Source organism: Condylura cristata, unplaced genomic scaffold, assembly GCF_000260355.1.
Source record: "Condylura cristata isolate star-nosed mole 26May11 unplaced genomic scaffold, ConCri1.0 scaffold00003, whole genome shotgun sequence".
NCBI lineage: Eukaryota > Metazoa > Chordata > Mammalia > Eulipotyphla > Talpidae > Condylura > Condylura cristata.
In genome coordinates, this window is record NW_004567104.1 from 75,378,751 (window position 1) to 75,406,295 (window position 27,545).

General features: G+C 38.6%; 1 protein-coding gene across 4 annotated transcripts in view; it reads left to right on the plus strand.

Moving 5' to 3' along the window:
- The first annotated feature begins 1,893 nt into the window (after positions 1 to 1,893).
- The window catches only part of TTC3 (tetratricopeptide repeat domain 3), a 96,537-nt gene continuing 70,885 nt past the window's right edge, over positions 1,894 to 27,545 (plus strand). The window contains exons 1-10 of one of the 4 annotated variants that reach the window (XM_012732373.1): positions 1,894 to 2,048; positions 3,271 to 3,313; positions 3,610 to 3,760; positions 4,211 to 4,295; positions 5,130 to 5,183; positions 6,259 to 6,379; positions 8,294 to 8,379; positions 9,365 to 9,459; positions 10,780 to 10,842; positions 20,919 to 20,973. In XM_012732373.1, the coding sequence (XP_012587827.1) occupies positions 1,905 to 2,048; positions 3,271 to 3,313; positions 3,610 to 3,760; positions 4,211 to 4,295; positions 5,130 to 5,183; positions 6,259 to 6,379; positions 8,294 to 8,379; positions 9,365 to 9,459; positions 10,780 to 10,842; positions 20,919 to 20,973 (897 nt within the window). In that variant the 5' untranslated portion in view covers positions 1,894 to 1,904. Of the gene's footprint in view, positions 2,049 to 3,270; positions 3,314 to 3,609; positions 3,761 to 4,210; positions 4,296 to 5,129; positions 5,184 to 6,258; positions 6,380 to 8,293; positions 8,380 to 9,364; positions 9,460 to 10,779; positions 10,843 to 20,918; positions 20,974 to 23,212; positions 23,307 to 25,233; positions 25,339 to 27,545 lie in introns of those variants that run through there. The other 3 variants (XM_012732384.1, XM_012732391.1, XM_012732393.1) reach the window with 3 other exon arrangements.

Genomic DNA, 27,545 nt, shown 5'->3' on the forward strand with positions numbered 1-27,545 from the left:
AAGCTACTTGTCAGACAAAAATAGTTCCAAAGTATTTTCCCAAGATAGTATATGTACCATATTATGTTCCACGTTTTGGACGCTAAAATGTCTTCATAACTTCTCTAGTCATTGTTCCCTTTTGGAGTTAAATTCTCTATAATGTTGTTCATACAGAACAAGAACAGTTCCCAGGCATTGACAATAACCAGTCTATTGTAAAAGTTCACTGGTAACCTCCTTAAAAGTAGTTTCCTTTGAATGGTGGAAGAGGAAACCAGTTGTAGGAAACTGAAAGTGAATGAGAATGGGAGGAATTAAATGGGAGAAAATGGAAGAGTTCTTACTCTTAATGAGGTTAAAAATGTCTGATAAGAGATAGAGGGAACTCTTGGTTATGATCACAGGAGCTAGTCAGAATTAAAGATTTAAAAGCTATGTTAGGCCTGGGCATTGATCTGAGGTGGGGCCTTGGAAAGGAAGGGCCTAGGTGAAGTTTACTTTTTAGTTGAGGAAGTCCTTAACCCTGCAAGTCTAGGGCTTTGAAGGGGTCGTTTTCATTGGTCATAATGTGCCTGAGATGATAGAATTTCAAGGAAAGAGGGAAAAACTGAAATAGTTGCTGCTGTTCTTAAACATGACAACAATCAAGAAGTAACTGGGTATAATGACAAGGAAGAATAGGTGGTAGGAAATACAGCGTTTACCTTGGGTCAGAGAACCTGGATTTGAATCCTTGGCTTGGTGGCTTGAATAAATTAGGTTTACTAAGACTTTCCTGTCTTCAGAGTGGAGTAGATGGTAATTGGAACTGTTTAGATTGTTGTGAGGAGGATGCTTATAAATGCTTGGTGCATTCTATGGCAAATAGTAGAAATGTTTGCTGGGAAGGTTGTTATTTTTCACTTCTGATTTTGAAGTTTTCATACAGCAATAATAAAAGGATTAATTAAACAGATTTGTAGTTCAAGACTGCTGGTGGTCTTGCTTATGAAGAAAATGATAGGATGATAGTGGTAAAGTAAAACGGTGTAAGAAATGGTGTTACTGATGGTTAATAGGAAAAGGAAGTCACTATGTAAACAAGAGTCATTATGTAAACAATGCATTTTTAGTGATATTAAGGTTTTGTAGCTGTTCTCTGATAGTTATAAATCTTTACTATTAAACTTTCTTTAGAGAAAAAACCTTAGCCTGAAATTCCTTCCCTAACCTCTGTTTCCCCCACTAAATTAATTTCTTTCTAAAATGTGCTTAGTGCCCACCATTGCAAAATAGTGGTGCTGACTCTGTGTTGTAGTGAATGTGAGAGCGTTAGGAGCGGCCATTATCAGGTGAATGGAAGGTCTGGATGAGGCCATGGGGTGTTAGGCAGCATGGGCAGAACATGAGCAACGGTAGGAAACTGTTGTCTAAACTGTTGTCTTAACGGAGACAGGATTTAGTTCTGGCTAGGAAGTGAGAATGTCACAGAATTTGTGTGGTTTTTCGAAATGGCATATTTCATAGGGATCACTACTAACAGATGGACTACAAGGACAAGAGGGGAAAGATGTCATTTGTTCACTCAGCACAGCCCTTGAGGGCTTACCATTGCTAGGCACGTAATCGTCAGTAAGATGCCCTTGAGTATCCATCTAAAGGAGCCATACAGACAGGTAAACTCAGAGTAGAGTTGGTAATATGTGAATTTAGGAAAAGGAGACAGGTTAATACTGATATTTGAAGAGACTCAGGGGAAAAGACTAACAGAACAAGGCTGTGAATCTTGTAGAACTTAATGTTCTCATTGGAGTTATTTCCTTGAGACTTGAGCTCTAAGAATTTTTCTACTATCTCATAGAAGCCAGGAAAACTGCTTCTCATTATCTCAAATGGTTTAATTACTGATTTGAGTTTGTGTTGTTTCCCTAGGATGGTACACCATGGATGATTTTGCTCTGGGAGATTTCACTGTAGCAGATTATGCCTTGTTTGAGGATGGCTGTTCCATGGACGATTGCGTTTTGGCTCCTGAATTTACACCCAGTGATTATGTTCGTGTGACTCAACTTTACTGTGATGGGGTGGTGAGTAGCTTTGCCAGTTTTCTGTTTTTAGCTTTATGTTTTTGAGTGAGGTATGAACAGCATATACTGTTTAATTAGCTTTAGATAACTACATAATTTACATATGCATATATTGGGATTATCACAATAAATCAACATTATCAGTAGAAAGTTAAACTTTTTTATAAAAAGATTTATTTGTGCATACAGAACTGGGATATAGGCCAGAGGTGCAGGGGGGTGGTGGGAGTATCAACAGAGACAGAGTGGGGAGCAGAACAGGCCTACTGACGAAGCACACTGCTGAGGGGAGCAGTGGGTGGGTCAGGAGAGGTCTGCTGCGCCCTGTGGGTCACCTCTGGGGATGGAACTCTTGCTGAAGTGGCTTCACTTCTTAGTGCTGTGCTTTAACCCACTGCGCCACCAGGGAGGGGCCCAGTTAAACTTTTTTTAAGTGAGAACTTTTTTATTTTGGGGATAGATTTTTTTTTTTAATTTTAACATAATAGTTTACTTTTACATCATTTTGTGCCTTTTTCCATCTCAGTTGTAATCCCTGTGGGCTTCCCAGGTGATCTTTTAAATTTACTTCTTAAAAGCTTTTTGATTTAGAGTTGGAATAAAGATGTTTTTGTGATTATACTTTTATATAAGGAGGCATGTTTGCTTTTGAGAAAGTGATTTCAGGGGGCTGTTCCTGGTGGTGTTAAAGCACAGCACTATGAAGTGATCTGCAGCCACTGCAGCATGAGTTTGATTCCCAGCTGGGGAGGTGACCCATGTGGTGTGTCAGATCTTTCTGACCCTCTTGCTGTACCCTCAGCAGTGTATTTCAGTTTATCTGCCTGTTCTGCTCCCCACAGTCTCTGTCACCGTCCACACCTCTGGCCTGTACCCCATTTCTTGTGTGCATAAATAAATAAATCTTAAAAAAAAAAAGTGGTTTCAGAAGGGAAAGTAAGCTTTATGTCTACAAGAGTGCATGTCAGAGAGTGGTTGATGGCAAAAGATAGTTTTCTGACTAGAGATTTGGAAAAATGAAGGAGAACCACACAAAAAGCCTCAGGGAAAACTGAAAAAGACTGAAAGATTCATTGATTGTACATATATGTCATATATTTAAGGGGTTTAAGTAAAAAATGAAATTTTTTAGCTAAGAAGTGATAATCCTTCTATTAAAGTCCCAGGTACAAATCAAAAACATTTGTCAGGTACAAATCAAAAACATTTTTTTCCTTTTTAGGGTATGCAGTATAAAGATTACATACAAAGTGAGAGAAACTTAGGTGAGTACATTGGTATTTTAATTTGTTTAAAGATTATCATAGAAGATTCATCCACTCACTTCAGCATAACAGACTTTTATCTCTTTCAAATTTTTTTTTCTTATTCCTTTTTTCCCCTTTAAAACAAAATCTTTGTAAAAACAGATATAGCCAGCATTTAAATACTCTTAACAATTAGGAGGCTAAAATATTGCATGCATTCATTTCTTATTTCCATATCCATTGTTCCTTTTTTCCCTTTTAACAGTGTTAATTCATTCCAAAATATTAATTTAAAATTTTCTTTTTAATTTAAGAATTTGACATCTGCAATATGTGGTGCAGTAAGCCAATAACTGTTTTACAAGATTACTGTGATGCAATTAAAATATACATCTTCTGGCCACTTCTGTTTCAACATCAACATAGTTCTATAATATCTCGGTTGCACCCCTGTGTGGAGGCCAGGTAAATTACTACGTGTTGCTAATTTTGTATGTACAGTGATAAACGTGTTACTGAGTTCTGAGGAATGCCAAGTTCAGGGGAATAGTCGTATCTTATTGTAAATTGTTCAGCTGTTCTCTATAGTAGGGTGGAAAAGTTAATATTTGGGACTTGGATATGAATTCATGATTATAATAATATAGTGAATGAAACTGAAGAACATTAAGATGCTATAGTTGAAGCTAAGAAAGGAAAATGTAAAATGCTTGTTTATGAATATCAGCATTATATTTATATTTATAAACAAGAGAGAAAGATAGAATATTTTATCCCTTAATATGCAGCTTACTACCTGAAGTGAAGAAATAGATATCTTAATTTTTTTTTCAAATAACTAATATTGGTTAAATGTAAAATTCAGTGAATTTTTTTAACATGAGAACCTAATCTTCTAAAAATAAATCTTTTAAGCAATCATGCTTCTGACATAAGTTTGAAGAAATTACAACATCTTGAGTTGATGGAAGACATTGTGGATTTGGCAAAGAAAGTTGTGGTAAGTAGTTAAGTATGGTCCCCATAACCCCATTTAATTAATAGAAATACTTGTATAGTGTCAGGCCTATGTTACATATTTATGGTGGTTAACAGATAATAGTTTTAATTTTGATTAACTTGATATTATTCTGCTCTCTCTGAGTATGTGCTATAGGTATTTGAGAGATCAGGTAGATGGTGGTTGTAACATAATGAGAAAGAGAGGATAGAAATTGGACTTTGTCAAAGTGCTCCTGGTTCACGGGAGCCTTTATCACAGGTTCAGTAGGTGATGAGTTTTTTCTTAAAAATCATGCCACTATTGTCGCCATCACCAGAGGTATTTTTTTCTTGGGGGTAAACGTGATCATGTCAGTTTTGAGAAAGTGTCATTGTTTTACAGAGGGTTTTTTTTTCTTTTGCCTTAAAAGCAATTTGGTAATTTTTTTTATTTTCATTGATTTTGGAGCCAAGTAATCTTGGTACTGTTCTCATTGCAAGCTTAAGTTTTGAAAGGGCACCTTGATATTTACTTCCTGCTGGTAGTCCTTTGCAGTAATTTGTATCAGTCAGTAGACTTTTATAAGAAAGCCTAGATGTAATGTACTTTAAAATTCATATACCTGAAAGTTATGCTCAGTCATTTTATTATAACCCAGTGCAAGATTTTCTTCAGTTTTGTTTTTCGGTCCTTAAGGGGTAGATAAGGCACACAGGTGCTTGTGGGAAGTAGACTGCTGTACACATGTAGCACTAGAAAAAAGTGCAGGGCTTTTTTTTTTGTCCACTGGGAATTCAAGTATAACTGACGGAATAAGGGGAAATATGTGTTTTGTTCTTTTTTGTTTTGCAGAATGATCCATTCTTTATTGGAGGCTTATTGAGAATTGGTTATAAAATAGAAAATGTAAGTGTTAACCATGGAATCCCAGCACAACTACTGTGAATAAATGGCAAGCCTCCAGGCCTCCAGGGGCTTGTGAATAATTGTAGGCCTGGAAGTTTGGGCTGTGACCTGGCCAGAAGCTACCCTGGATAGCTTTGTTGCGTTCTGTTTTTTGTAGTATTCGGTTGTGTTGATTTCTATTTTGCTTAAACTACCACTTTATTTTTGGAGTCCACATCATTTTCTGCATCTCCTCCCTCCCCTCCCTAAATGAAGTTATTATTTCTGTGGTATGAACATTTTTTGACATGTAATTAATTACTAGACAGCCTGCAGATACAGTAAGTCCTCAGTGTCATCACTGATAGGTTCTTGAAAACTGCAATTTTAAGCAAAATGACATGTAATTAAAGCAGGTCCTGGCTCATTGAGTGTGGAATGGAATTTTATATTTCCCAGCAAAATTCTTCAAGGACCTGTTGTACAATAATAAGCAAATTTTTAAACCAATAAGCCACATTTTAATGCCACTTGTGAAAGTTGACACTAACATTGATGGCTGTTGAATTTCCAAAGTCACTTCAGACTCTAAACATATGTGAACTCTTGCTCCTACATTAAGATCACTGCATCAAGTGCTCATTTGCCTAGCCATTCCTGCCTCTTGTCTTTATCTCCCTTGTTTTATTCCCCACAGACCGTTTAAAATACTTAGTCCCTTTGAGGGAACCTTAAGACTGGAAGTCCTAGTTGAGGTGAGGTCTGAAATCCCTTGTTCATGTTGTATTATTGCACTTCTCTGCTATGCAGGGCAGCTTCTGGCCAGGTAAGAAACCTCAACTTGCAAGTCTGTAATCATTAAGAAGCCTCTGGAGGTCTGAGGGTAGTCTGAGGTCACCAGAGGGAATATGACATCTGTGAGTTCCTAGTATCTTTACCTTGTGTGGTGGAGACTAGCTAGCTAGGTTTCACGTTGCAGTAACGAAAGGAGCTTGTACTGTTAAGACTGAAATAACTATATAAGATAAATTTATAATGCCCCATGTAAACTTACAATAATATTCAAATCACATTCTTCACCCCCTTTTTGAAACAGAAAATTTTAGCAATGGAAGAAGCCTTGAATTGGGTGAAATACACAGGCGATGTAACAATTCTACCTAAATTAGGAGCGGTTGACAATTGTTGGCCTATGTTGAGTATTTTCTTCACAGAATGTGAGTACAAATGTTTAAAATTGTTATTGGGCTCAGGTTTTAAAGGTCTTTTTTTTTTTTTTAAGAAAATGGAGTGTGTAGTTATGATTTCTTCTGGCTTTAAAAGGTATTTCCCTCTTGTGATTAAGAAAAAAGACTTAACCTTAAAGTTAGTTATATTTTTTATTTCCTCTCTTAGAGATTTCTGTGATGTTATGTTTTTTAAAACCCTACCAAATGAGTGTAATAAAATACTGTGTGTAATACCTGAAGAACCATCACAACTGGGACTCATGTATTCTCATTCTTAAGAGAAATAATGAACAAACTAAGATTATGATTTCTTTTCCTTGATTAAGCTGTTACCCTTATGTATTGATGAAACTGCTTCATATATTTTTTTACTTCATGAAATATTTTTTCCCTAAAGCATTTAAATATTAACAGTGTTTTTATGGTGTAGGTATAGGAAGCTTGATACAGTGCATCCCAGACTCTTTAGTAGATGATGACCAATATTTGCCAGCTCTCCCAAGAAAAAGGCAAATTTTGGAAAGCAGCTATACTCAACAACTACACTACCAGTACTGATTGAAGAGAGCATATTTTGAATTGGTGACTTAAATACTAGTGAAAAATTGCACATAAACAAGAAAGATTTGTCTGGCTGGTTTATTAGACACTGGAGGTGGTTCTCTCTGTTGCCCTGCTTTACTTATAGACTAGGTCCTAGGGTGGACGTAGAGGAGCAATTTATAACATTAGCTATCCCTGTGGGTTTGTTTCTGACATTTTCTCTTTATGAAATAATGCTGCAATATAGCTGTTACTGTTCATGTTTTAGAAATGAGCACGGAAACATCAACTGATGTGGTGCTACATCTATTGTAAACAGTAGGACCTAGATAGAAGTCAGGCTCTGATCTCAAGCTCAGGCTTTCATCCTGTTATCTGCCACTGTCCCAGTATTGCTTCTGTATTGTGACCTCCCCATAACCACAGTTTTCTTGTAATAAAATTATTATTTATCACTTATAGAAAATCTTTTATGAAACAGCTTGAAAGACAGAAAAAGTGGGTTAGTAGGCTTTGACCTAAATTTTGGTTAATACTCTATTGCATTTTAATTTGCCTACTAAATTTTTATGACACTATTATTTCGAAGAATATCTAGATGTAGCATTTGTTACTCACAAGTCAAATGTTGAATTAAGACATTTAAAATTTTTCATTTGTTAAAAACCTTGTAGCAAGACATTTTCTGGGTTTCTGTTTGCAGACATTTGCATCTTCTGCATCGAACACTGTGCTAGATACATCATAGGTGCTCAGTAATGTTTGTTGAATTGACTTGCATAACCAGGAAGCCTCATCAGGGTGGTTATGATGGACCATTGTTGTAACTATAAGTGATTGTTTTTTTTTTTTTTTTTTAAGATTTATTTATTCATACAGAACTGGGATACAGGCCATAGATGTGGAGGGTGAGAGGATTCACCAGAGACAGAGCGGGGAGCAGAACAGGCAGATCAATGAAGTACACTACTGAGGAGAGCAGCGGGCAGGTCAGGAGAGGTCTGCCACACCATGTGAATCCCCTCCGGTGCAGGCGGGGATCGAACTCATGCGGAAGTGGCTTAAGCTTCTTAGTGCAGTGTTTTAACCCACTGCACCACCAGGGAGGGCTCTATAAGTGGTTGTTTTAATAGGCATAAAACAGATTAGGTTCACAGCAAGCAATGAATCTTTTTGGAACTATTATAAGCTGTTTGTTTTTAAATACATTATTTGATACAGGTAAAACGTAATAAGAAATGTGATATTTAGAAGGTATGAACTTTTTGGATTCAACTTAAGAAATTAGATCAAAACCAATTCTAGTTCATTTCTTTTTAAACAAATGTTTTCTTATTCTCTCCTAAAAATAAAATTTAGACAAGTATCACATAACTAAAGTTGTAACAGAAAACTGCAATTTGCTTGAAGAATTTAAAACTCAAAATTGTGCGGAATGTATAGAGGTGAGAATAAATATTTACTTGTAAGTATATTTTAAGGTTTACTTATGAAACTTTTATTAATACTCAGAGGAAGTTCAGAGAACATCTGACAACATACAGGAAAGTACTGTAAAATGCAGTAGCAAGTTTGAAGGGACATTTTAATAAAATTTTGATCAGAATATGTTTTTGGACGAGAAAAAAGCATGATGAAAATTTTCTTTTGTTGAGAACGTGAAACAGTTGTTTTAAAATTGAAATTTGACTTGTAATTAGAGGAGGAAATACGTTTTTCTTTGGTAGAAAGTTAAATCACATACCACATGAGTCTTCATAGGAAAGGCAATTTTTAACTAAAGTTGTAGGAAAGATTTAGGAAAATATTTAATGCTTTATTTAGTTTTCTTATTAAAGCCATTGATCTAATCCTGAATTTATTTTGAAAATTTGAGTTTAAAGTGAAAAGTTTCAGTTAACTCTGTAGTATCTTTGATTTCATATATTTTCTTGCTAACTTTGTTTTCTCATTTTCATAATTTACCAGCCCTGCCTATACTTTACTACTTTATAGATTTATTTTTTAAGTGCTGAGGTTTAGTGAGTAATGTACATTCTAACCTAAAATTAAAATTCTGCCCACATCAATTTTTTCTCCACTATATGGCAGACTTAATAGTATATGTTTAAAAAGGGAGTCTGCAAATAATGTACACAATAAATTGTTATTAAGTATTCACAATGGGGTGCTTTTGTTCATCTCTTAATATTCCTGTAACAAGGTTAGCATTGAGTCATAACTATTAGACACAAATTTCTTCAAAAGAAAAAAAATAGGTCTATATATACCCCAAAATATTGAGGATCATAAATAATTTCCTATATAAATAATCCCTTAGGTTATTTCTGATATAAAAGATAGAAACCCAGAGCTACTTTTTGTAGGTAGAGGGATTCTTGATTGTCTTTGGAGATAATTGATGGATCTTTTTTGACCTTGGTTTCTCAGCAAGGAGAACTAATGAAAATGAAAGGAAATGAAGAATTTTCCAGAGAAAGATTTGATATAGCAATTATCTATTACACCAGAGCCATTGAATATAGGTAAGAGAAAATAAAACGAAGGGATCATTTTATGTGGCCACTCAGCTTAGATTTCCTGTCAGGAGAAATGAAAGCATGTTGAGGAATTGGAGAATATTTTCAACTTGCTATGTAGAATGCATTTTCTCACCTTTAGTTATCAAAAGTAGTAGAGATGGCCTATGCAGATGAACTTAATCAAGCAATAGTGTGACTCACACAAGTAAGGCAAAAATTGTCAACTTGATTCTACCCTGCCCAAATTTATTTCATGCTTTTCAGTAAAGAGTCATGTGTTCTTTCATATTCTCATTTTACCTTCAGCTGATTCCTTTCAAGTTATTAACTGGTCATAGAGAGCTTTTTATTAATACTTAAAGATGCCACCTCTTCAGGGAGTTTTAAGAGAGAAATGTTAAAGGCTAATATTTGGAATTGTTGAGAGTGCACGTGCTCTCTCCGCCTCATCTTTTCTTGGCTCAGCTTCTAGAAGTTTGTAGCATTTGTGCAGTGTGCCTCACAGTTGGCTCCTACAGATGTCTTGGCTAGGTCAGCTGGTACTGCAGTGTTTCTCTGAGGGTACTCCATTGGGCTGAATAAATCAGGGTAGCACACCACAGTGGTTATGCTCTGTTCTTCTGAGGAAGAAGTGGAGGAAAGGAGGGAAGTGATCTCCCCTATACATAGAGAAAACTAAAAGGGGCAGCATTTGAAATAAAGCTGCTTAAAGTAGTTTATAGATGCAGTGTACAGATTTTTTTGGTCTGAATTCTTTGTCAAGGTGGTATAGATGGTATATCTAAGTCATTCTGTTCTCTAGTTATAGCATATTTTGTAAGTTGCTGACTTTAATTTTTCACAAGAACCCTATGATTTAGTCAGAAAAAGAACTCTCCACTTTGAATACAGGGAAGTTCAGGTGGATTTTTTTTTGAAGACTTATTTAGGCATACAGAACTGGGGTACATGCCAGAGCTGTAGGGGCGTTGAGAAGATTCACTAGAGACAGAGTGGGGAGCAGACAGGCAGATTGACAAAGTACACTGCTGAGGGGAGCAGCGGGGAGAATGGAAAGGTGCCAGTGGGTCAGCTCCCTAGCTGGGGATCAAACTCATGTTGAAGCAACTGCTGCTAGCTTCATAGTGTTGTGCTTTAACCCTTTGCGCCACCAGGGAGGGGCCAGTGCAGATGGATTTGAACAGAATTACTTGGGTGAGAAGTGAAGGAATTGGTATTTAGCGAGGAGGAAGTAATTTGAAATTTTTTTTGCCTCTGTTTTCTCTGAGATTTTTCTCTTGTGTATGTCATTTGCTTTACTGACTAATATTATTTGTTTTAAAGACCTGAAAATCACCTTCTTTATGGTAATCGAGCTCTTTGTTTTCTTCGCACTGGACAGTTTAGGTAAGTTTGTTAAGAGTACTACAATCCCTGCACCATTAAGCTGAATACCATCTTGGAGAACTATTTGTTTTGCAGGTTTGCAAGATATCCTTCAGGAGTTCTTTGGCAGAAGTATTATAAGAGGCCTCTGTAGGCTTTTTATATAATAGCACAGCCTCCATTCTGATTGAGTGGATAGCATGTTGATGTATTTTTTTAAGTGCTTTATGTTTTTCAGTTTTCTTAACACCTTAGTAGGTAGGTAATGTTATTCTTCACATTACCATTTGGACAAACTCATACCATTAATAAGTGGTGATGCCAGGATATGAACACAGACCATACTTGACATAATGTTAAAACCTGTGTTTATAATGCCTACAATAAAGCCTTCTTTTGCTCTATTAATTTATCTAGCTCTGGAACTATTTTTGCTTTACAGATAGACTTTTTTTATATCTTGGGATGAAAAAATTAAATCTGTTTTCTTTGTAAGTGAAAGAAAGGAAAAAGATTTCATGGTGCAGCAATGAATAAAATTATAGTTCTTAGTTCCTTATATTGAATTTGAGCTGAAATTTTGTTTATTAGTTGAGAAGCATTGCACCATGATTTTGTGTACTTCGGTAAAAAATTTTAATATGGGAATTACAAACATGGATAATAAAGCAGTGCAGCCTGTTGTATTGCACTATGTATGCCCTCTGTAAGAAGGATTTATGGTAGCTTCAAGAATATCTTTACTCAGTAGAAGAATATTAAAAATAAAACATATAAGCAAGGTAGAGCTGGGAATCCTTGGAATAAAGTGGCATAGATGTGTTATTAGTTATAATCCACTTGTATCTGATCTTTCTGTTACCCAAAATAAAAGGAAGACTTGACAAGTTACTTAATTCTCACAGTCCATGAAGAAGGAGACCAGTTGATCAGGTGAAACAGCAGTGGTGTTTTCCTGGAGTTGAGTTCTGGAAGGAAGTTTCTCTCTGGCTACAAGTAACAGGATGGAGTAGAGAAAAACCTCCATTGCATTGTTCATAGCAAAGATACCCCTGACGGTGCAGTTGGGGCTTTAGAAATGATTTTTTTGTGTGAAGTTTCTCATGAATGCTGATAGTCGTATCAGTTGTTTTTAAGTGAATACACCTATATTGGGATGTGAATGGGTGGGACTGGGGAAGATAGTGTGTTCCAAGTATATAGCTTTAAAAAATAACATTATGTTTTTCTTTTATTATAAACAGAACACATTCTCATGGTAGAAAATTTGGAAAATACAAGAGTTTAAAAAGAAGAAAATAACAATCACCAGTAATCCAACCACCTCGGAGAATACCGCTGTATTAACGTTATGCAGCTTTTAGATGGCTTAAGCCGTGGATAAACCGAGGCTATCTAGACTAGAGGAATGGATGGGCTTGACACAGTCTTCCATCAATACCACTGTACTCAACTGTCCTGACAAGAAATGAGCTGCAAATGTTTTTAGGTTATTACTTCTGGCTAGGTCCAGAATTGCAGATTTTCTGTGCTGTTTAAAGGCGAATCTGTATGTTTTCAAGACGAATAGGTTGGCAACTTCTATCTGAACCCTCGATTGGGCGGAATGTCATCCACTCTGCGTAGGGGAGCTCTGAGCGATGAGAGGCAGACTGGGTGTGTCTGTCCTCTGGTCTGAGTGTTGAGTGCCGGACACTCTAGGAGGACTGCCTAAAACTCCACTGCAAAGGAGGTATATCAAAGTAGAAATACTGAGGCCAGGTAGCCTAGTGAGATACAGGACAAGAGCAGGGCTGTGCATTGCATCCTCTACCTCTTTCCTGATGCGCTCGCTTGAGGCTCGGCACTCTGAGAGTTCTGTCAGAGGAGGTCAGCCACTTTTCACTATTGGGTCATGGTTAGTGCTGGCTACCTGTTAATGTCAGAAGCATTATGCCACACTGGTGTGGCTAGGGTTTCCCGCCTCCTCACACAGTGTTTATGTGACTTGCTCAGTAATGTAGGGATAATGTTTTCTGAGCCCACAGCATAGGTAGTAACTCCTGGTCAAATGAGTAGGTGGTGGGACTTCAGTAAAGAACATATTGCCACTAATTCAGAAGTGCTACTGACACGGGAGGACCCATACCCTCTCTAACTGTGTTGCCAAGGTGGACATGTTTGGAAGCTCTCACATCAGAAGGTTGATTGTTCTGTAGCAGGAATCTGCTGAGCAACTGTGGGGACAGTTGGGGGTACAGCATTGAGTCTTCCTACACTTGGGCAGGATGCACTCTTCGCTGTTCTGCAAGGCCAGACTTTGTCTCCCATTGTAAGAATCGAGATGTTCGAAGGACAGAAAAGTAAATTTTCATTTGATACTATAAAAGAGAAAGGAATAAGAGAGTTGTGAATGCTAGAACTTCTGAAGTAGTTTAATCCTACTTCAGAAGGATTAAAAGAAGCACTGAATTAAAAAATAATACCTTTGGTAAGAATAATACCTAAAAGGGTAAAAACCACCACCACACTTTTCTACAACCTGGCTGGTGCTGTTCTAAGGACTTTATGAGTTGAGATGTGACTCCTAAAGCTCTCACGACTCTGAGCAGGTGCTGCTGTCTCTTTACCGATGAGGAACAGACATGAGTAGGGGAAGAGTGTCCTTGGACACTCCGTAGGTGTGATGGAGCCAGAATTTGAACTCAGAATATGAAGTTGCTCCAATGAACAGTGGTGATAGAATCAAAGGGTGATGTGAAAGTTGGGGGGATAAAATAAGCAAACGATTCAGTTGGTCAGTAAACACAATTATCCTTACAGGACATGCAAATTAAAAACTGTGAGTCTCTTCAGATTGGCAAAATTTTACAGTCTCATAACACCAAGTGTTTGAGAGGATGTGGAACAAATGAAACTTTCATACTCGGCTGGAGAAAGTGTAAATTGGCGCAGTCGCAGTGGAGAGCAATTTGGCAAGGTGAAGATGTCATTCTCGGCAGCTCTTCTAGGCTCTCACCCTCCAAACTCCCGCATGTGTACTCACGAAGATGTGTACAAGCCTTCGTTAGAGCATTGCTTGTGACAGTACAGAAATGGAAGCCACCCAAATGTCCATCTCTAGGGAACGGATAAATAAATCATGGTATATTCCGACAATGGAATTCTGTGTAGCGTTACAATGAATGCTATGCTGAGTGAAAAAGCAAGTTGCAGAATGTTTTGTATGGTGTGATGTCATTTATATACTGTTCAAAAATATGCAAAATGATATGCATATCCATAATTAATACATAGTATGTATTAAAAATGTTTTTTAAATGCATGAGCATGTTTAACACTAGGGAAGTGGCTCTCTGGGGAGGAAAAGGAGAATTGGAGATGGGAGAGATGTGTGCACAGTGGATGTCAACTGTTAACGAACTCTGGAAAAGATCTGAAGTAAATTTGGCAAAATGTTAAGATTCTGTTAAGGTGGTCCCTGGGTGTTCACTATGATGATGTTATTTTCTGTGCTTATGTGTAAAATTGAGATGTTTGATAAAAGGTGACACATTGTTATTAAAAATGCACAAAGAGGAAAACCAAAAACAATGATTACTAAGTATCAAGGATAAATATAATCTTGAAAAGAGAGAAATACAAGTACTTTAAGACTAATGGTGGGGAATCTGAGGTGAGGTATGTATGGGGAAAATGTTTCATTACAAAATGGTCAAAGTGCTGGTGCTGGTTTAATGACTAACAGTCACTCCAGGTCTGCAGAAGCTGCTCTTGGGGAAACGCGGGGGGAGGGGCTGGCTGAGAAAGGGGTGGGTGCAGCTTGCAGCTCCTGCCAGCTTCTCCATGCTGAATCCTGCTGTCTTGAGGAGGTGTGTGGGGTGTCCCAAAGCCTGCTTGGAGGAGAGCTGGTTTTTATTCTGGTCGTCTAGACGTTCACTTTTCAGATCCAATTTGGTATTCTAGAACATTTTAGATTGCTAATTGTAATTGAAATCATTAGAAATCTTCAGTTCAGAGGAGAATCTAGAAAAAGGAGTCAGGCATATTAGTCGTTACACAGTATATGTGATCAGTTTTTGCCCACTTACTGTTTAATTCATTTTTGTGGAGCTCACCTGTGAAAAATTAAAGTTTTTTGATGGCATGTGACAAATTTCGTAAGGGGAAATGTTATTGGACAAAGAAAGCTTAGATGGATTCATTTTTAATTTACTCTGGGAAATAGTGGAATTTATGGACTTGATACTTATCTGGACCTTTTGTTATTTAACTTTACATTGTGCTACTCCCATCTACTGGATGCTAGCCTGGATTAATAGATTCCAGTGACTTCTCTGGCCTTAATTTTTTCCTGAATTTCTCTGAGACCCAGTGAAGTATGAATCGGTTGTGTTTCTGTGGGAATGTAAAACCCGACTGTGTGCATCTTCATGTGGACGTGTTGTCTGTTCTTACTTGTGTGGTCTCGTTGAAAGTCACTGAGTTTACTTGTGAAAAAAAAATTAATTCTTCAGTCTTTGGGCTGTACCTTTTTAAAAGGCCTTAAAAATGCACATTATAAAAAATTACAAAAGGATAAATTCGAGTCTTGCTCAGTTCAGACCCAGTGCCTCCGCCCTCGTTTTCAGGTTCATGTGTATTTCCATGTTTTATCTTTCTAGTCAGCACTTACATTGAGTCAGATGGAGTTTCCATTTTTATAACTTCAGAATACAGGCAGTTTCATTGGGGTCAGTGTAATCTGTGCATTTTTTGTTTCTAATACCTAGGGGCAGCTGCATGCATACCATTTATGTCTTGATTTCTTTTTTTGTACTTACATCTTGGATTCTATTGCATACCAGTGTATCTGGAGATCTGCCCTTGGCTCTCTTCATGACGCATAATCTTAAAGGGTTACTCGTACTTAAGTTTGCACTGGTGTGCTTAGTTTCAGTTTAAAAAATTATACAGCTCTGTAATGATTTTCCTTTTTATGTTCTGGTAAAGCATATCTGTAGAAGAAATTGCTGATAAAATTCTTTTATCATAACCCTTTTATAAATAGCAAAATTCCTACATACTTAATATGTTGTGCTTTGGAAAACTCAATAAATAGCTTATTTTCACCTCTGAGTTCAGAGTCAATTTAAAGAACACAGATAAATGGTAATCCAGTCTCACCTCCAATTAATGATACAGTTAGAGAATAGCCTAAATCTGATAGCCAAATGCCCTGTTAGTAGTTTACCCATGGTTGTAGACAGTCAGGCAAACAGTGCCCTTGTGTGCCTGGAACGTAGTGAGAACTGAGCCAAGTGGGATTAATGCCACTCTGCCATCTTTAGTTTTATTCCTGGGGCCTAGGAGAGGGGAGCTCAGGAGTGATTAGCAAATCACCATGGAAACTATAGGAAAAGGAAGTGTTTTTTTCATAACTTTAGGGTGAAATCTAGCATGTTGTATATGGGGGAAGGTGGAAGCTGGAGAATGAAAACACTCTCCCATTTACATGTAATGAGTTACAGCACGGAGGCTGGAACTACATTTCTAACCCTTTGGTGACTGCTCACCGCTGTGTCACACAGCCTGGAAGAGTAGATAGCTCTTTCCTCTTTCCATAGGTGTAATGTGCAGGGGATTGCTGCTGCTAAGGCCACTCCTGTGGTCAGAGATTTGGATCCCTGGGCTGCAGGCACGGGGATGAGCATAGCACCATGTAATTTATTCTCCACTTTCTTTAATATTAGAATGTACTCATAGGCTAGTAAATGGGGAAATGTTGGCATTTGTATGCATTTCTTGTGATTTAGCAATAATAAGAATACAGTTATATGCTAGTAAACAAGAGGGTTAGTGTTAATATACTTTTGTGTATTTATAACATGATTACAATTACATAGCAATATGATATGGTTGTAGGTATTCTAGTACTGTATAGTATAAGAAGTACTAATGGCATCCAACATTGAGTCAACAAATATTGGGGTTCTGTTTATAGATGATGACAGAAATGAGCAAAACCAGACATCCCTGCATTCCAGACTGTGGGCCAGTGGTTTGAGCACCTGTGGTGGGAAGCACTGTGTTAATTCATGGAATGAAGAGTCACCTGAATATAGGAGGAGGGGAGAGGTGGTCAGGGGCTAGACTAAGGAGGACTTTGAGCACCCATGAAGACTTGACCTTTAAGAGCATCGATAAGAGCATAAAGGACTTTAAATTGAGGGGAGATAGCATAACTAGCCCCTCAGTAGGGTCACTCTGAATGTGGTGAGGTGGGTGGGCTTGGAGGTGGTGCAATGTGAACAAGAGGCTGTTGAACTCCAGGCAAGAGATGTGGTGGCTTGGAGCAGTATTTGTAATCCTTTGGAAGTAAAGTTGGCAGTTGCTTACAGGTAGTAGTTGGAAAGTGAGGGAGAAGGTGGCACTTAGGATTTTTTTGAGGTTTCTGCCTTCAGCAGCTTCATGGCCTCCTGACAATAGAAAGCATGTTTATAAGAAGTAGAACTTGACTTAGACATCTGAATAGAAGTGTCCTTGAAGGATCCAAGTGGGATTGCATAGGCCTCCAAGGAGAGGTCTGGGCAGCAGACACGTTCGGGATGACCAGCCTAGGTGATCTGAAGTTGCAGAGGTAGGTGAGATTGCTTAGGGAAGTGTCCTCTCCTCTCCTACACATTGGAATCCCTTAAGCTTTGAAAAAAAAAAAAAATCCCCACCTGGTTCTGATTAATCTGGCGTAAATTAATTGGGTATTGGGCTTTGAGAACACTGCCCCTTTCCCCAGGTAGACTCTGCAACCAAGGTTGAGCTAGAGAAGCCATGTGAAAGTGGTGCCATGGAAGTAACGAAGCTATGCCTGGTAATGCCTGTTGTTCCTGAGGCCCTTTGGAACTACACTTAGCAGTATGAGCCCGGTTCAGTTCCCATACAGGGAGCTGTCAGTGGGACATAAGGAACGGTACTGGGTAGGAGTGGGAATGAGAGCTAGGAAATGGAGGTAGCATATGCAGTTGGTAAAGGTGTTTGGGGGAAGAGGCCATGAGGAATGGGACAGGTGTGCCATTGTATCCAATGTTTTGGACTGCAAACATCAGAAAACTGAGTGGGAAAAAAAAACAGCCTCAGGAGTTCCAGAAGGTTGCTTCAGCTTTGTATCACTAAAGAACTAGGTTTGTATCACTAACAAACAAGGTTTTTCCCAGCTCCTCCCTCTGTGTAACTTGGTCCTCAGATGCCCTCATGACAGGACAGGTGCCGTATACAGGAATCAAAACATACTGTGGTCTCTTGCAGAAGAAGGATGACTCTTCTTCAAAAAACTATAAATATACACAGGAAAAGTGTAGTGCATCAGGGTATAGGTGAACTTTTCAGGAACCAGATAGTAGAACAAGCACCCAGCTTTTCAGAAGCTCCCATAGTCCTAGTCACTGGCTGCCTCCTCTCCCAGGGTAACTGCTCTTCTAACTTCCATGGCTTTGTTTGCCAGTTTTGTGCAGTCTAAACAGTCACAGCATGTGCTCTTTTATGTTTGGCTTTCAGCATTGTTTTTGAGATGCATATTGTTGCATGCAATTGTAAAGTGTTCATCTGTTGCATGTAAAGACCATGTTTTACCCATTCTATTGTTGATGGACATTTGGGTAGTTTCTAGTATTTGGCTTTTATAGATAGTATTGTTGTCTAGATAAGTGGAATTGCTTGGTCCAGATGTGCGTGCACCCAGCTTTAGAACATAGTTCCCAGTGGGGTTGGGTCATTGTACACGCCTGCCAGCAGCATACGACAAGTTTCTGTTCCACATCCTCACTAACACTTATCATTTTGTGTCATTTAATTTAGACATTTTGGTGGGTGTACAGTGTTATGATTTTAATTTGCATTTTAAGTTGATGAAGAATATTCAGTTGCACATCGACCACTTGGATATTCCCTTTGGTGAAGTGCCTGTTCGAACGTTTGCTCTTATTTTCTTTGAGTTGAATTGTAGTTTTGAAAAAAAAAAAATTTGATAAAAGTCATTGGTCAAGTGTATGCATTGCAAATAACTTCTCACATTCTGTGGCTTGCCTTTTCACTCTTTTCTTTTTCTTCACAACCAGAAGTTACTAGTATGTAGAATAGTACATTTTATCTTTATTTACTTTATGGTAAGCATTTTTATGTTCTACTTCTAATCTTTGTTCCAAGGTCACCAAGCTTTCTGTTCCTTCTGGAAATTGCTTGTTTATCTTTGATGCTTAGGTTGGTAGTCTATCTGGAGTTCTGTCTTCAGAGTGGGATTCAAAACTCACACATGTCCTATTGCTCCAGCACTGTTCCTTAAAAGAGTCTCTCTTCTCCACACACCGTAGGGTCCCCTCTGTCGTAAGGTAACTGCTAAGACTTCTGGATTCTCTGTCCTGTTGTGTTGGTGGGCTCCTCTTCCCTTACTTAGATGGCCTTTTAGTAATGTTGGTAGTATGAGTTTCTTAATGTTCTTCCAGGGATGTCTTTAAAAATGATAACCCCCCTCACTGGCCAGCACTACCCCTAATGCAATCAGTGGAAAAGAGTGGGGTTGCTATGTGGGGTTTAAGTAATTGACTTGCCTCTAAATCATGTAGTGAGGTAGCAAAAGTATCCTTAGGTAGCAAAAAAGTAGCTGTGGAGTAGGTTAGCAGCAGTGCTTGCTTCTAATTCCTGACAGTGAATTTATTTATTTTAAATTTACTAATATAAATTTTACATCATTGTTTTATCTTTATATTTAACAGTAGGAGTGATCTGAGATTATTAAAAGCTGATGAAGGTGGCACAGCAAATGGATGTATTTACTCCAGTGAACTGTATATCTGAAATGATTTAAATTGCAATTTATGTGTTGTATAAATTTCGCCACAATAAAAATATTGATGGGATAGATTCTAGAGAGGAAATGGCTAATTTTAATAAATGAGAGAAGAGATAATTGATATTGTAAAGGTAATAGAATTATCGAGAACAAGTGGAAGAGTTGGCCATATAAGGGAGACTCAGAACATCTCTTTAACAGTAGAGGAGGAGAGGTAGACCTGGCAGTGGGTTTTGTCTTCAGGTTTGGTGGTAGGACATCAAGAGTCCTCTTTAATGGCTCCAGTTTAACCAGTAAATAGCAGAGATTATCTGGGGGGGTGGAAGTTTGTGGGATGATCACAAGGTTTGAAATTACAATTTTTCAAAGTTAGAGATTAATTTGATGTAGAATGATCACTTGACCGTGCTGTCTTGGATTATAATGGGGTAGAGGTGCTGTGTGTGCTCCTCTCTAATGTTCTCCAGCAGTGTATGGTGCCTGACCGAAGCCTGGAGAAAGCAAAAAGTGGGCTTGATCCAGAGTTGGGAGTTTGTCATAGCAGGATGTAAATGTTGGGACAGAGAAGTACAAAAAAATTGTATGTATATATGTATGTATGAAATGATGAGCCAGCAAATCTTAAGTTTAATAAACAGAAAGATAAAGTGGGTCAGTCAGAGTGGCATACACCCTGGGGAGATAGTTGGAGCCTAGAAACAGACTGAGATTTGGATCTGTTAGTATTTGACATTTTACAAAGCACAGATTTTAAACATAGTGCATGATTTGGGTAGCTGCCTTAAAGCAGGAGTAGAATGAGCCTCATTTAGCACATATTTTAAAAAGTTATTAGCCCAGAGAGGCTAATAAGGCTAATAACTTCCAGACAGCTCCAAGAAGAGTTGTGTTGATTGGACTTACTATGGTTTCAGGTCTTGGCTCTCTGACTGTCTACTATAGTGTAGCTCATTTGTTGTGTGAAAGACATGGGAATATACATTTCTGAAGATGAAAAGTCTTGTGAACACACAAATACATAATAATTAGGTGTAGCTAAATGAATAGGAATTACTTCAAAAATATGAAAAGTAGTCATTCCTGGGTAGTTGTGATTGTGACTCTGGATGACTTTTTCCCCTTTGTTTTATTTTTCTGTATTTTCCAAATTTCCTATAATGGACATAAATTGTATGGATTTTTAAAAATAGGGAAATAAGTTTTTAAGTTAGAGAATATGGAAAATTCAAAAAGATGCATATTACATTGTTTTATAATAAGAAATGTTTGGATATTTATATCTCATTTTTATTTTTAGAAATGCACTTGGTGATGGAAAGAGAGCCACTATTCTGAAGAGCAATTGGACAAAGGTAGGTTTCTTTTATATTTTACATTGGGCAAATAATGCCGTACATCTTTGTGGAAAATTGGTTCACGGAGTTGTAGAGTGTATGTGGATCTGTGTATTAAAGTGCTGGGTACAGGGATACACAGCTCAGGAGTGGGAAGGGGGTCCTCATCCTGCTGTTGAAAGGGGTAAGGAGCCTCTAGGAGATTGAGGGCCCTGCGGTGGGTCCCTGGAGATCCACCTGCACATTCTGGGTGGAGTAAGACCTAACCTTGAAAAGTGAGACTTAAAAACCAATGGGATCATAGGAGCTCTGTGACCTTGAGGTGGGGAAGGACTCTAAAATATGCAGCAGGCACACCCTCCCAATGACACACGATGCAAGTGGATTTGACTAGCTCAAACTGAAATTCTCTGTTAGAAGACACTGTGAGTGAAATAGTGGACTGTAAGGAGAAAATGTGTTATACTGATAAGGTTGTATTCAGGATATGTGAAGAAGCAAAATAAGAAACCCAGTAGAAAGTGGGCCAGTGAGCTAGACACTTTCACATAAGCAGAATCCTGAACAGGCAGTAGAAATACCTGTGTTCTAGTTCCTAGTCATTAAAATTGCACAGGCAAAGAAAAATGAACCAAGAGAACAGAATAGCCTCAGTAAATAAGTGAATGTGGTACTCTGGGCTTTTCAGATGGCAAAAATGAACACGATCAGTAGCTTTGATTATTTGTGGAATGTTTATACAACTGAGCTGAAATAACAGGAACTCCCTCAGTAACCTGGTGGAGTATGAGTTTGTTAACAGCCAGCTTGCAAAACAGTCTGTGGTGAATTACTTTATTCTAAGTGTGTGTACCCCAAATGCACACAATGAAGGGTGCATGGTCGGCATTGCAGCATCATCTTAAAGGCACAGAATTGCAGATACCTGATACCTGAATGCTCACTAACTAAAGCAGTGCACGAATGTGGTAGTGTCACTTGATCAAAGTGAGTACTGTGAGCTGTCTGTTCTGCACCTGTCTTGAACCCCCAGTTATATCTGGGCCTCGCTCCTGTCACTCTTGCCTTGTGCATTCTGTGTTGCCTGTTGGCCTTCTCCCCGTTTCTCAGACATCCACTACCATACTGTTGTCTTCCCCCCCGCCTAGAAGGGGGTGTCTTCCTCCAGATCGTGGCTTGCCGCCTCCTTTCATTCCCTTGTTTACTAAAACTCTTCAGCACAACCTTCCCTGCCGCACCTGTTCCGTATCTACACTTGCTACCCCTTCCCTCCACATCTCGTTCTTCTCATTCAGCATGCTGTCTATACTATGTAGTTGTGTTGTTTATGGTGTGTTTTTCACGTAGTGGGAGCTCTGTGAGGGCAGGTTTTTTTTGTTGTTGTTGGTTGGTTCAGTTTTTATTTCAAATTGCCTGGCACATAGAAGGCACTTATTAGTAAGTATTGATTCAGTGAGTGAAGGAATAAAATACTGATGAGTTCACTGGCTTCCTAACATTTACAACTTAAAGTACTGCATGAAAACAACCAAACAATACACAATATAGGCTAGAAAAATACCTGACAAATTCATGATCATGTTTGTTTCTGGGAAGTGCGAGGGGGACACTGGAGATTAGAGAGGGCACAGAGGAGGTCTTAGGCATGTCTGTGTAGGGTTATTTCCTACATTAAACAAGAATGTGAAGCAAATACAATAAAACGTGTCTGTGGTTCTATTTGTGTTTTCTTTTAGTCTCTATATTGTGCTAAATCATAAAAATAACCCCCAAAAACTTTTAGGAGAGCTTCAAATAAGACACCTGTCTTTCCTGCTTCATTCCTGGCTTTATAACCTTGTTTTTACAATCAGATTGCATGGAATTGTAGGGCTTTAGAACTGATGCAGGTAATTTAGGAGTGCATTATACTCTGGAGATGATGAGTTTCTCCAGGTGGACTTCTGTATCCAAGGTTTGATGTTACTTTCTCTTTCTTTATTTTTTAAAAAAGATTTATTTATATATGCATACAGAATGGGGTACAGGCCAGAGGAGGAGGAGGGTGAGAGGATGCCCCAGAGATAGAGTGGGGACCAGAACAGGGAGCTTGACAAAGTACACTGCTGAGGGGAGCAGTGGGGAGACAGGAGAGGTCTGCTGTGCCATGTGGGTCAGCTGGGGATCGAATTTGTGCTGCGTGGCTGTGACCAGCTTTGTAGTGCTGCACTTTAACTTTTTGTGCCAACAGGGAGGGACCAGATGTCACTTTTTAAAAGCCTCACTTTGATGAAAAAAATTGAGTCCCAGAAAGTTAAAGTGATTGCTGCAGAATCCTGCAAGTAAAAGACAAGCTGGATTGCGAGTCCAAGGTGGGATGTGCTTCTACTCAAGGGTGAGGGTTAGTTGCTTTTTCTTCATCAGCCATTTCTTGTGCCTCAGCTGAGCCTACTCGTCACTGACCCTGTAACTGCTTCCAAGATGAGTGGATGATAGAACTCTTCATGCTGAAGCCCAGATTGTCACACTCGTTTTTCAGACACCTTTGGCCATTTTAGCCTGTTACCTACTTGGAAAGAGGACTGAAACTTTGAATTGTGCTGACCACCTTATGTAGAATGTTTATTACTGGCTTAATTTCTTGAGCACTTTGTTTAAAAAAATCTTTTTGAAGCAGATTTAGGGTCATAGTAAAATTAAGTTCAGTTATTTCCATAGACCCTCCCCCTACCCCAGACATCGTCTCTCCCATTATCAGTGTTCTCACAGAATTTTACATTCGTCACAGTCAAAAACCTTACATTGACTCATCACCCAAAATCCATAGCTTGTCTTAGGGTTCTCTCTTGGCCTTGTACATTCTGAGGGTTTGGACAAATATATAAAACACGTGTCCACCATTGTAGTATGCAGAGTATTTTCACTGCTGTGTCTTCTGTGCTCTGCCTGTTCATCTCTCCTCCCCTTCAACTCTGATCTTACTCTCTGCACAGTCTTGTCTTTTCCATAATGAAATGTAGTCTGGATCATACAGTATGTAGTCTTTTTAGATTAGCTTCTTTCACGTGCTAGTAAGCTTTCAGGTTTCCTTCATGAATTGAGAGTTCATTTTTTACCACTGAATAATACTTCATTGTATGAATGTATCACAGTTATCCATCACATGCTGAAGGGCATCTTGGTTACTTCCAAGTTTTGGTAATCATGAAGAAAGTGGCCATAAACATTTATGTGTAGGTTTTTGGGTAGATGCAAGTTTTTAGTTCACTTGGGTAAATGCCAAAGAGCATTTACCAAAGATCATATGATAAAACTGTATTCAGTTTTATGAAAAACTGCAAAACTGTCTTCCAAAGAGTCTATATTCTATATTCCCACTAATAATGACTAGGAGTTTTTATGTTTCATATCCTTACCAGCCTTTGAAGTTATCAGTATTTTGGATTTTGGCCATACTAATAGTTGTGTGCTGGTACATCATTAATTGCATTCCTTGATATGGTATGAGTCAGAATATATTTTCAGTTCTTGTTCTCTGATAAGGTGTCTGCATAGGTCCGTTTTTTAACTGATTGTTTTTTCATTGTTGAGATTTAAGATATTCTTTCTATCAGTTGTAACTTTTGCAAATATCTTCTCTTGGACTTTGACTTACAGTCTCATTCTTTTGACATTGTCTTTCACAAAACAGAAGTTTTTCATTTTAATCAAACCTAGTTGTAATTGTTTCATGAATCAAGCATCTGGTTTTGCATCTACGTGCCCAAGGTTTTCCATATTATGTTCTTGTAACTTTTTGTTTTGTATTATACATGTAGGTTTTGTGGGAGGTGTAAGGTCTGTGTCTAGATTCCTGTTTTTGCATCTAGCTGTTTATTTCCTGGCACCATTTGCTGAAACAACTATCTTCATTCCATTTTGTTGCTTTTCCTCCATTGTCAAAGGTCCAGTTGACTACATTTATGTGAGTTCACTCGTTTTTTAAATTGGGGTGTTTTATGATAGTCATGATTACAAAGTATTTGTGTAAATGAAAAGCAACTGGGAAGTACTAAAAAATTTTGGTAATTATTTTTGAAGCCATTTTTTGTTTGCTTTTCTGGAAAGAAATGCTCATTGAAGGGTAGTTCAAACTTTAAACTGTGCAAAGTATTTTTTCCTCTCATGAGTATCCTCTTACTTCAGAATTAATTATGAGCCAGAGTCTGTCGAGGCATGCCGCTAGACAGGAACCTGCACAGATAGGCACTGTGGAGGGCTCGGTATGGGGTGGGCCATTTTTTTCTTCCTTCTTTCCAGAGAGAGAAGACTGGTTACAATGTCAGCTGCCCTGGACATGCTTTCAGACTTGAGAGAGGAGGGCAGTGTGTCCTAGAGTGAGCAGTCTGATGGCACAGCCAGCAGGTATTTGTTGACATTCTTGTGCTCTGCCTTTGGATGTGTGTGATACAAGAAGCAAACTAATGACTTCTCACATGTTCTTAACCTTTTCATCTTGAGAGGTCGGTTCAGACTCTTGTGGCAAATGACAAAACCCAACTCAGATTTGGCACGAGTGGAAAGGGAATTCATTGGCTGACGGAACTGAAAAGTCTAGGGGTGGCTTCCTATGTCGGTGTCCCAGACTGCTTCCCTTCTTTTTTCTGTCACTTGTGCTTCCCTGTGTGTGAGCTTCGTTTCCAGTTCTCTCTTTTCTGTTTCTTTCTCTTTTTTTTGGTGAATTCTGTTGCTATATCCTCAAAATCACTGATTCTCTCTTGTGATGTCTGATCTGCCTTTATTTTCATCAATATGTTTTTCATCTTTAGTGCTGTGGCTCTCAACTCTACTAACTTAATTTGAGTATATTTCATTTCTTTACTTAATATGTTTAATTTTTCTTTTAAATTCTTGAGTGTATGGAGTGTGCCGTGTGGTTACGTAGAGAGTTTAATTCTTTGGGGTCTTGTTTTAAGCTTTGTTAGGTGGGACCACGGTGGCATTTGATCTTGAGTTAACATTTTCCCCATAACTGAAGCAGAATTTTTCTGAGTACTGTCAGTTTTCCCTCTGGTCAGTGGTTACTAGAATGGCCCATTGTAATGACTGCTGTTCTCTTTAAGCTTTTGGCTCTTCCTTGACTTGGGTAGCTGCCCCACATGCATATCCTGACAGTAGGCTGAGGGCTGGAGGTCTCGAGGTGCGGTCTGCCCTCTGGTCTGCTGCCCTGACTTTGAGCAGCCTTGGCCCTCCTAGACTGTTAGCCTGAGCAGAGACTGTGGTCTCTACTTGGGATTATGCTCTGTAGTTCCTTTCTACCCCATGTCTTGCAAGCTGTTATTTCATATATTTTGTTCTTGTTATTTGATTTAGACAAGAGGAGAAGTCCAGGCCCTGTTCCCCTGTGTTGAGCAGAAATAATAATTAATGTCTAGGCTTTCACTGGTTCATTTTCTTTTATTTTTTAAAGATTTATTTATTTGTGCATACAGAACTGGGGTACAGGCCAGAGGTGCAGGGGCAGTGAGAGGAATCACCAGAGATAGAGTGGGGAGCTGAAAAGGCAGATTGATGAAGTCCACTGCTGAGGGGAGCAGCGGGCGGGTCAGGAGAGGGTCACCTCTGGGGCCGGAGATTGAACTTGCACTGAAGTGGCTGCAGATAGCTTCTTAGTGCTGCGCTTTTACCTGATGTGCCACCAGGGAATGCCCTCATGGGTTTATTTTAAAAAAAGACTTCAGCCATGTGAAACCACAAACTGACATCCTTAATAACGTTGAATTCTAGTGGAAAGAATGCTTCTTGGAGTGTACCAGAGGGATGCCACAGGGCCCACGGGAATGTCTCCTGGGCTAGCTACACCTCTGACCCACGGTCGACTGTTGAGATGAGGCCTAGAGTGTATAGTCCTACTATTACTGTGTGGCGTCGGGACAGGGTAGCACCCAGAAGGGAGGCACCTTGCTAGGGAGATGAGCAGTGGGAGTTTACATATATGTGGTAAGGAATGAGATTAATGTCAAGAACCAAACTTGTATTGTTTTATTGGGTTCAAGACATTCTATGAGATACCTTTCATTTAAGCTTGCTTTAAATAGCTTTTATTAAGAGATCTGAATCAACTTTTCAACCTGGAGAGATTATACTGGATTTTATAGAATTCAGGGAAGTGAACCTAGTAAGAATGGTAGGGGAGAAAAGAGGGGAAAAAAGTGTTTTGTACTGGGCCCTCCTTGGTGGCACAGCTGGTTAAAGCACAGCACTAAGAAGCTAAAGTCACTTCAGCATGAGTGATCCACATGGCACGGCAGACCTCTCCTGTCTCCCCGCTGCTTCCCTCAGCAGTGTACTTTGTCTGTCGGCCTGTTCTGCTCCCCACTCTGTCTCTGGTGAAATTCTCACCGCCCCTGCACCTCTGGCCTGTACCCCAGTTCTATATGCATAAATAAATAAATTTTTAAAAAAGTGTTCTATACAAATTTAGCAGATTTGGATTATAATCTGTCATTTCCTATGCTGTGCTTTTAAAATTTTAATGCAGTTACCATAACTTAGAAGTTAATGTATGCCCAGGGGATGGAGTTTTGGTTTTATAGTTTATCTGAGAGATTTCTTTATCTTTTTTTTTTTTT